Source organism: Planococcus citri, chromosome 4, assembly GCF_950023065.1.
Source record: "Planococcus citri chromosome 4, ihPlaCitr1.1, whole genome shotgun sequence".
Classification (NCBI taxonomy): Eukaryota; Metazoa; Arthropoda; class Insecta; order Hemiptera; family Pseudococcidae; genus Planococcus; species Planococcus citri.
In genome coordinates, this window is record NC_088680.1 from 60,908,039 (window position 1) to 60,919,559 (window position 11,521).

The 11,521-nt window shown below is 31.4% G+C and overlaps 1 protein-coding gene across 1 annotated transcript in view; it reads left to right on the forward strand.

Moving 5' to 3' along the window:
• Positions 1-11,258, forward strand: part of LOC135843923 (uncharacterized) — a 222,304-nt gene extending 211,046 nt beyond the window's left edge. Inside the window, exons 5-7 of the mRNA XM_065361975.1 lie at positions 10,287-10,420; positions 10,535-10,724; positions 10,809-11,258. Coding sequence (XP_065218047.1) covers positions 10,287-10,420; positions 10,535-10,724; positions 10,809-10,915 — 431 coding nt within the window. The 3' untranslated portion in view covers positions 10,916-11,258. The remainder of the gene's footprint in view (positions 1-10,286; positions 10,421-10,534; positions 10,725-10,808) is intronic.
• Positions 11,259-11,521: the final 263 nt, after the last annotated feature.

Here is an 11,521-nt window from a genome sequence, read left to right on the forward strand (position 1 = left end):
ATCGCAGATGAGGTGAAATATTTTTTGTCTTGCTTCCTATAGTTCCTAACAAGACAGATTACATCAAAAAGAGCTGAGATGAGTTTAAAAAACAAAAAAAAAATAAGCAGGATTTCTGCTTCATTGAAGTAAATCTTTTAGAACATTGTGCTATCAAATTAAGATGAAAAGAAAAATCATTACAATAAAGCTACAACATTTGAACTGAGCAAGTAGGTACCCTTCAACTTATCTATACCCAACATTACCTCTTCAGATATCAGAAACACATTCACAAAAATTCATTCACTCGAATGTACAATCTGAAACTGGTACCTACACCACCAAATAAAAACCAACATGATCTACGATCACTCGAACCCGCATTCAAAACATTTCTACCCTTCCCTGGAATCTCCAAGGAGCTTGTACCTCGCACAATGAACAAATCACTGGTTCACTAACTCCAACCATGTCTTGTTATGTCATAAAGTTAATTTCTTTGGTCTGAGAAAAATTACTTCCCACACCTACTTTCATTTTCGATCGAAATCAAGATTATGTGGTATGAAACAAACCACTTCCAAATTCTATTTTAAAAATTCAAACCTTTGAAAAATTGAAAATTGTTTCAAAAATTCAACATATCCCATTTTGATACCTCGTGAGGTAATCTCTCTCAACAGAAAATAGGTAAGGCCTGACACAGAAAAAAATTGCCACTGGTCTACAAATTGGCATTAAGGACGAAAAGTTTCAATTTGAGGTTTCTCGACAATTGACAGAAAATAGTTCAAAAAAATTGGTCATCTAAATGCACGAGGAAATTTTTTATTGCGTACACAACTTTCTGCAGTTTTTTCATTATGTGCTGAGACTGAAATTTTTTAAATAGGTACCAGACTAAAGAAGGGTATGAACTCATAGAATATGTGATTCAACTCCTCACATCGGTTTTTAAACTCGAACGCCCGACCAACCACTGGATTTATAGCTTCTCAAATTAATTTCGATTGGGTAAGGACATTTTCTTGTATTTTTTTTTTTTTTTTTTTTGAAGAATGAGATTTTTTACTTCTCCACTTATGGCAATTGTACGTAAAAAAATCGAAACTTTTCAGCTGTGAAAAAGCTTAAGACTTTTGGACAATTTTTGAGAAAAAATCAGACGACAAAATTCTAATATTTTTGAAAACATGAGTAAACTTGGTGTTAGAAGAAACACAAAATTATTTTTGATAAAAGATGCACTATGATAAATATTCGATTTTTTAAATATTTTTTCTGTTGTCAGTAGTGAACTTTTTTCTGATAATTGAGAGTCAATTAGGAGAAAATGGATTTTCATTATTGTTGTACGTACTTTGATAAGAACTTAAGACTCAACATTGGGAAGTGTAAAATGGGAAACCAATGGCCATTTTGAAAGGGGTTCAAGGTATTCTCATTACTGTACGGTTATACTCCAAGTCAATTTCGCTTCAGATCCAATGGAAAAAATCAGAATAGTTTGTAATATTGTTAATTTTCTGACAATTTCAAGCAAGTAATTTTTTATATGTTTTCGCTGAATTTGATAACACTTTTCTCAATATTCTACCAATTATTTTCTCTCTCATCACTCCCCTTCATTTAGCACAATTTAATTCATGAAAAAAGATTACCTTTTGATCTATCTTTTCAAAATTAGGCGGATGCACAAAAAATTCAACTTTGGATGATATATTCCATCACGCCGAATTTTCCACATTCTCGCAATTTATGACACCTATCACTGAAATTGTATTAATTTTTCGTAACTTTCGAGTGATTTCTAGGATAATTTTACAGTTTTAATTATTCTTCGTGGGCTTGATTTTTTCACGACTTTATTTCATTTCGATATTCGACCTATTTTTCGTAACTTTGTACAAATTTTTAGCTCAATTTTTAACAATGTTTCATAAATTTTTAACCTATTGAAAACAATTTTTATTACATTTCTTTAAATTTTCAAGCAATTTTTTACAAAATTTTGCTCAATTATGCACATTTTTGTCACCTTTGACAAATTACTCGTATTATTATTGAATTTCAAAAATATTCAATCAATTTTTGGTAATTGAGGATGACTTTTTGATGGCTTTGATGATATTGATGACCTTGTGGACAAGACTTCTTGGATTATGATCTACATACATGGAAGTCTTTCTAATGTCAACCCCTGTTCTTTGACTCAATTGATATCAAAAAGTTTCATCCCTTGAAAATTACCAAAACAACTTTGAGAAAGCTCAAAAATTGAAAAAAAAAATTTCATTTCATTTAAAATAATTTCAACTCACATATTGAAGATAATTTTTTATCGTAAGTTGAAAAACACATATGTGCTCATTGAAAATTTCGAGTAGCATTTATTTTAAAAAATTCTTGGAGAACATAACGAATTCGTAAGTAATTATTTTTCAGAACCCTGATCCTTTTTCAACTGAAAAAATGGCAGAATTGAAAGACGTTTAAAATGCAAAATCATAGTTTTCAGAAAATTCTAATATTTTTGAAAACTTGAGTAAATTTGGTCTCAGAAGAAAAACAAAATTATTTTTGATGAAAGATGCACTGAGATAGATGTATTGTAAAATCATTAATTTTTTTTCATTTTTCCAAAATAAACCAAAGGAGCAACTTTTGTTACAAGAAGAATAACCGATGGTAAACATTTTGATGAAAAAAGCACCAACGTTACTTTGAAAGCAACCAAGTACGATGCCTGCGTCATGCAATTTACAATTAATCTGATATTTCACCAGTTCATTTATACTGAACGATTTGCCCCAGAGCAAATCGTTCGCGAGCGAACGACTCAAGTCCAGCTTTTGATGATGGAAATGAAACTGTCATAACTTTGTCAGGTTACTTCATTGACACCTAATTTCATTTTAAAAACAAATAGGCTACATAAATAATCTTGTCAATTTTTCAACAATTTCCAGCAAGTAATTTTTGTATGTTTTCGCTGAGTTTGGTAACACTTTTCTCAATATTCTGCCAATTATTTTCTCTCTCGTCACTTCCTTTCCTTTGGCCTAATTCAACTCATGAACAAAATTACCTTTTGATCATCTATTTTTTCAAAATTAGGCAAGTGCGTAAGAAATTCAACTTTGATAATTGATTATTATAGAATTTTTCGTACTGATCGCTGAAAAAATTCCATCACGTCGAATTTTCCACATTCTCGGAGTTGATGACACTACTATCACTGAAACTTTATCAATTTTTAGTAACTTTCGAGTGATTTCTAGGATAATTTTACAGTTTTAATTATTCTTCGTGAGCTTGATTTTTTCACAATTTCATTTCATTTCGATTTTCGATCCATTTTTCGTAATTTTGTACAATTTCTTCGTAACTGATTTCGAAATATTTCTCAATTTTTCACTATGTTTCATCAATTTATATTACATTTCATTGAATTTTCAAGAAACTTGTGCAAAATTTTGCTCGATTATGCTAATTATTCGCACCTTTGACAAATTATTATTGAATTTTGAAAATATTTAATCAATTTTTAGTTCAGTGGCAAAATGTATTTTTTAAGCAATAAACGGCAAATCATGATAAAGCTATGAAATTTGGTGTGGTGAACAAGGACACCAAAAGGAAATTTTTGAGCCCGGGATCCCATCGCGAAGTCCCATAGGAAGGGGATTATGATCACTTGAAAGTCTTTCTCATGTCAATCCCTGTTCTTTGGCTTGTTTGACATCAAAAAATCTCATCCAAAAAAATGACTAAAACAACCGAAGCTAATTTTTCATAAGTTGAAAACGTCTCGTATTGAACACTTGAGAGAGCTCAAACCAAAAAATAAAATTGTAGAATTATCTCGTTTTAAACTTTGCAAAAATTGAGTAAGTAACCTTTCTTTTTTTGGCTTTTATGTCCGTTTGTATGCAGTTTTATAATCTCTGATTCCCCGATTCCTTTTGACGAGAAACAATGAATTTCTCAAATGAAAATGGAAGAAGGTCCACGGAGGGTAATCCTCGAAATCAGTTTCTGTGGAAAGAGGCACCACACACAGACACAATGAAAATTTTTTGATTTGAATATTTAATCTTGTTGTGAAAATGATTCAGTCGTTCGCAAATGATTTGTCAATTTCGACCAAATCGTTCGACAACGAACGACTTCACTCCAGTTAATGATCATGGAAGCATTTATATTATCGTCAATTTTTTCAACAATTTCCAGCAAGTAATTTTTTTATAATGTTTTCGCTAAATTTAATTACACTTTTCTCGATATTCTCCCAATTATTTTCTTTCTCATCACCCCCTTTTATTTTGCCTAATTCAATTCATGAAAAAAGATGACCTTTTGATTTATTTTTTCGAAATTATGAAAGTGTGTAAGAAATTCAACTTCGATGGTTGATTTTTATAGAATTTTTCGCTCTGATCACTCAAAAAATGATGAAAAATTTCATCACGTTGAATTTTTCACATTTTCGGAGTTGATGACACTATTATCACTGTAATTGTATTAATTTTTGGTAACTTTCGAGTGATTTTTAGGGTAATTTTACAGTTTTAATTATTCATTCGTAGGCTTGATTTTTTCTTGACTTTATATCGTTTCGATATTCGTATTTTTCGTAACTTCGTACAAATTTTCTTCATAACTGATTTCGAAATTTTGCCCAATTTTTCACAATGTTTCATTAATTTTTAATCTATTTAAACAATTTTCATTACATTATTATTAAATTTTCAAGCAATTTTTGCAATATTTCGCTTATAATTATGGTGATTTTTTAAACCTTTGACAAATTATCATTGATTTTTGAGAATATTTAATTAATTTTTTGGTAAAAATAATAACTTTTTGATGGCTTTGATGATATTGATGACCTTGTGGGCAGACTGCCAAGATTATGATCTATAGTACTTGCAGGTCTTTCTCATGTCTACCCATGTTTTATGGCTCAATTGACATCAAAAAGTTTCGTCCATAAAAAATTACAAAAACAACCTTGAACGAAGCTCGAAAATTGAAAAATAAAAAGAATGAAAAATTTTCATCTTCTAATTTAAAACTTCAACTCACATTTCGAAGCTAATTTTCTATTAGTTGATAATGTCTCATATCATTCAATATTTTAGCTCACATTTGATGCTATTCCATTCACCATCGCCTCGGAGATGTGGTGAAATATTTTTACTTTTTTTCAAATTGTAGTACTTTGAGAGGGTAATCGACGAATGATGTCAAAAATGCCATTTTTCGTGCTATAATTTCATTTTAAGAGTGAAATATATTGAAAAGATTTTGACATCACTCGTCGATTACCCTCTCAAAGTACTACAATTTGAAAAAAAAAGTTCAAAATTCTATACCACGTACAACCGGAGCAATTTGCAACTGAAATTTTCCATTTTCGGTCATTTTGGAGAACTTTGAAGCGCCACAGCTCCGTAAAAAAAAATCGAAAAAATGTCCGGTTTGCGTCATTCGTCATCGTTTGATGACCTCTACAAATGATCTGATTTTGAAAAAAATCGAAGACCCCTCGTGCAAAAATCCGCCGATTTGGCATGGAATGACCCATTGATTATTTTTCATTTGCTCGAAATGAACCAAAAAAGTAGGTAGCTTTTCAACAAGAAAATTGAAGTAACCAATAGAAAACATTCGATGGGTGTGTGAAAAAAGTAACCAGAGTAACTTTTGGCGAAAAAAGTACCTAAGCTACTTACTTAGAAAATAACCAAATACGATGGCTGCGTCATGCAGTTTATGTACAATTAATCTGTTATTTCACCAGTTCATTTATACTGAACGATTTTTCCCCCGAGCAAATCGTTCGCGAACGTCTCATTGACAATTTCAAGTGATATAATGAAGAATGTTGAAAAAGTCAAGTTATTCTTACGTTCTCTGCGACCAGATTTGATTTAATAGTAAAAATGATTCAGTCGTTCACAAATGATTGTCATTTTCGACCAAATCGTTCGCGAACGAACGACTTTGGTCCAGTTCTTGATTATGGAAATGAAACTGTCAAAATTTTATTGATTAGTGAATGTTTTGTTTTGTTGAGTATTATCTCGTTCATTTTCCCAGTGAACTCAGTAAATAAAATTTAAACAATCAGATTAAAACAAAATAATACATCAAGTAATCTACTTTTCCATCAATTTCCGCAGCAAGTAATTTTTTTATATGTTTTTTCTGAATTTGATAACACTTTTCTCAATATTCTACCAATTATTTTCTCTCTCATCGCTTCCTTCTATTTGGCCAAATTTATTTCAAGAAAAAAAATTACCTTTTGATCTATTTTTTCAAAATTAGGCAAGTGCGTGATAAATTCAACTTTGATGATTGATAATTATAGAATTTTTCGCGCTGATCACTGAAAAAATTCCAACACGTCGAATTTTTCACATCCTCGGAGTTGATGACACTATTATCATTGAAACCGTATCAATTTTTGGTAACTTTCGAGTGATTTCTAGGATAGTTTTATACTTTGTATTATTCTTCGTGGGCTTAATTTTTCACAAGTTTATCTCATTTCGATATTCGATCTATTTTTTGTAACTTTGTACAATTCTTTACATAATTGACTTCGAAGTTTTGCTCAATTTTTCACAATGTTTCGTCAATTTTTAGCCAATTTAAACAATTTTTATGACATTTCATTTAAAACAACCCTGAAAAAAGCTCGAAAATTGAAACAAATAAAAAATGGAAAATTTTTCATTTCAACTAAAATTTCAACTCACATTTTGAGACGTTGAGAATTTTTCCAATCGACTTTTACGATTGTTAAAAATCAAAAAAAATATGCATTCACTCGGGAAAAAGTTTTGAAGGGTATAAAACAACGAATTTCTTTTTTCATTTTTTCGAAACAAACCAAAAAAGTAGTCAACTTTTCAACAAGAAAATTAAAGTAACCAATAGTAAACATTCGATGAAAAAAGTAACCAAAGTAACTTCTGGCGAAAAAAGTACCTACCAAAGTTTTACTTCAAAAGTAAGTAATCGAGTGCGATTCCTGCCACATAGAAATTTACAATTTTTTTTAACAATTTCCAGCAAGTAATTTTTTTATAATGTTTTCGCTAAATTTAATTACACTTTTCTCGATATTCTCCCAATTATTTTCTTTCTCATCATTCCCTCTTATTTGGCCTTATTCAATTCATGAAAAAACATGATCTTTTGATCTATTTTTTCGAAATTACGAAAGTATGTAAGAAATTCAACTTCGATGGTTGATTTTTATAGAATTTTTCGCTCTGATCACTCAAAAAATGATAAAAAAATTCCATCACGTTGAATTTTTCACATTCTCGGAGTTGATGACACTATTATCACTGAAATTGTATTAATTTTTGGTAACTTTCGATTAATTTCTAGGATAATTTTACAGTTTTAATTATTCATCGTGGGCTTGATTTATTTACGACTTTATGTTTTCATTTAAATATCTGATCTATTTTTCGTATTTTTGCAGCACAATTTTTTTCATAACTGAAATCGAAATTTAGCTCAATGGGACACAATGTTCCATCGGTTTTTAGTCAATTTAAACAATTCTTATAACATTTCATTAAATTTTCAAGCAATTTGTGCAAAATTTCGCTCAATTATGCTAATTTTTCACACCTTAGACAAATTACATAATATCAATGAAATCGAAAAATAATTACATATTTTTTTCAATCTCGGTAAGGCATTCATTTTCTTTCTTTTTTTGGTGATGAACTATGAAAATATCGAGGTTAAATTCATTATGATTAACTTCGAAAAAAAAACTGCTTTCGCGAACTTGAATTGTGCAAATAAACAAAAATTTAGCGTTTGATTTTTGGTAAAAAAAAAAGGATGACTTTTTTATGGTTTTGGTGATATTTATGACCTTGTGGACAGGCTTCTTGGACTATGATCAGCTTGGAAGTCTTTCTCATATCAATCACTGTTTTTTAACTCAAGTGATATCAAAAAATTTCATGTATAAAAATTACTTAAACATGAAAATTTTCATTCGTTTTAAAATTAGATTTTGAAGCTAATTTTTTTATAAATTGAAAACTGATATAGTGGGAATCGGATAGATTACTTAAGGGAGAGAAGAAAATGTTTGATTTCGTACTCAGTGAGGATAAGAATTATTCTCTACGTGGGGAATAATTGCCTATTGCCAGCTAGCTCAGAAGGCTGTAACCTATCAATTCAACTATACACATTCAATATTCACAGTCATAAATAAAAACGCGGTTTTACTCATACTATGTATTTACACTATTTACAAATCGTCATAAACATACATCGTGTGCAATTATGTTTTCACATAGCATTTGAATGAATGATATTTGGAGACGTAAATGACTTAACTCTACCTATAGTGAGAAAGCCTGCTAAGAGATATGTAATTTTACGAGTAAGTATTACTACTTCATCCATGCCACTCGCAGGTGGAATAGGACGTGCAAAATATATACCTACTAGGCACCTGATAATATAACTAAGGTATTCATCTAATTAAGGTCGTAGCACTAGACATTTTAGTCAGACGTACTACGACGAAAAAGCTTATAATTAATTAGTTTACACATTTTATTACTTACAGAACACTATATGCTTTTTTTCATCTCTATCGTGGCCTCCCCAATACTACAGGCATCAATGGAACTTAACTAAACGAGATAGCACGTAAGACTTCGCATAATCCGATAACACCATGGCTTGCTAGGAACTACCGAAACAAATACTATTTATCAATCACGAGATCGAATAATATATTAAAACGAATTAAATTACCTCGCTAGAAGAGGGTACAAATAACCATTGCTCGATTGTGGCCTCCCCTGGGGGCGCATCCACGATCCGTTAAATTAAACAGGCGACAAGGAACCAGCTAACACGTATTTGCCGAAACCAAGTGTATGATACAATTTCTGAGATACAATTGAGGATTTTTCTCAAGAAATCTATAATATAAAGACGTACATAGCAGCAAAAGCCCAACCCCTAAAGAGTGGTGGTATATGCGCAATGCGCGAGAATTGCTATGTACAAGTACAGAGCTCATAAATAATTATCTTAAACCCTATCTTCGATCATAAATGTCATCACGACGCGAGCTGCGAGATCATTAATTAATTGACCTGTCACAGGGGGTGGATGCCGCCACATACGTTGCTAAATAGAGATCTCATAAATCTGTCATTCTATCGTCTTTGTCGCGAACTCTTTAATAAGAAGGGTTCGGACAACGACCTGACGTCATGTAAGTAATGTACAGAAGAATGCGAGATTTTTACATTTCTTAATAATTTACACACATTCCCAATATTTTCAATATAAGGGGTCAGTAAAATAAGCACTACCTTCGGCAGTGGGGCCAATCTGCCCTATGTCAAAACGTCTCATATCATTTAAAATTTTAGCTCACATTTGATGCTATTCCATTCACCATCTGAGATGAGGTGAAATATTTTTTGTCTTACTTCTTATCAAGACAGATTATTACATTGAAAAGCTGAGATGAAAAATTTGAGAAAAAAAATATGTACAAAATAGGAAGGGAGCGCGTTCTAAAATTACATCATCGTTCATCAGACACTGAAACAAGAGTAAAATCAAGCAGGACTTCTGCACCATGAAAATAAATAGCACATGGTGCTATCTAATTTCAACATTCTTCATACTGTTACCTAAAAGCTACAAAATTTGAACTGAGCAAGTAAGTACTCTTTAACCCAACTACCCAACAATACCTCTTCAGATATCAGAAACACACTCACAAAATTTTTTCTCTCGTACAATCTGGACCTGCTACACCAGCAAATAAAAACCCAACATGATCTACGATCACTCGAATCAGCATTCAAAACATTTCCATCCTTCCCTCGAATCTCTAAGGAGCTTGTATGTACCTTGCACAATAAACAAATCACTACCTCCCTCCTCCAAACCGAGTCTTGTTACGTCAAAAATTTGATTTCTTAGCTTGGTAATTTTTGATCCAAACTGTGCTACCACAGCATCTCGACATAGATACAGCAACAAGTCTACCTTTTTAATTCCCACCGGATGCATACAAATAAGACTATGGTATCCTCGAGTGAGCCGGATGTGTTGATATAAAATTTTTTATAAGATTCTTTTCGTCAATTTGAACGCGGGAGGTATTTAACAAAGTGAATAATTCCAACGGGGAATTGTTTTTTGGCTCGTGTAATTCTACGTGTAAGCATAGGTATCGATTCATCTCTGAGGTAATTTTTTATTCTGCTTTTTTTCTACAGAGCTACAAACGCAAAATCCGAAAATAACGTTTAATCGACGAAAGTACGCCATTGGGGAATGGTTAGAGGTAAATTGTACCTCTGGTTTTGCTCATCCTGTACCCGAGCTGACATGGTTATTGAATGGAAACGAAGTGGGTATCACGTAGGATTAGGTTGTATAGCTACTTAAATAGTAATAATATACCCTACATTATTTAGGATAAAATCAATTTGTAAATCACGTTTGTATAATTTCTGCCGGGCAGGTGAACAGTTACTCGATAAAAACATTCCCAGAGCAAAGTTCGTACATATCGACAATGCAAATATCGTTTCAAATAAAAGAAGAGCATAATTCCGGATTCGTATTAACGTGTTTATCAACGATACCCGGATTTATGGGTAAACACGTTCATCACAGTCAATACGCTGATCACAGATCGGATTCAATTAAAAGTAACGTGTATTATTCGAGTACCCTGTGCATTGCTTTTCATTACCATATTCGACTAATATTTCATCTTTGTTTTGTGCCCTTAGTTGACGTCGAAGGTACCGAAGTAATTCATAATACGAGTTCGCGCAGCCTCGCAAGCAATAATAAAATAATCATTATACTGGTAGCGAAATTAATTTATTTCATGTGACGATATACGAGTACTATCTACTAAAGCATTTCAACCGTTTGTGTTCAAAATACGAGTAACTACCTGTTATCCAAGATGCATAATTTTGTTATACCTATTTATTTTAAACATAAAATGCCAATTAGCCGTATCTTCCATAAGTAGCCCTATTTTGTACTTTTTTAATTCATGTTTTTTTTTTCGTTTGTTTTATTTCTGTTTTCTGTGTACAATCTGTCGTTTTTATTTGTTTACTTTGTTCTTTTTATGTTTTTGTTTGCGATTTAGGAAAACGATTCTGTATTCTATTAGAATAATTTTGGCTAAATGAACTTTATACTTACAGTGAGTCTGAATTTTTCGATGTGTAAAAAAAACTTGTGTACAGTTTTTCATTGTATATAGTTATTCTACTTAAGGAGTTCTTGTTTTCGAAATTATTCATTTAAAACAAATTTCCTGTTGTTGAAAATGTCTTTGTGCAATCTTTGTAATAAAACAAACACTAATGTTGATTTATTTAATACTTATGTGTGCATATCTTGAAAAAATGGTAAGTTTTGTTTTTTGAAATTGATGTACATAAAAAAATTCGATATAATTCGTTTCAGTCAAAGTTCTACACCC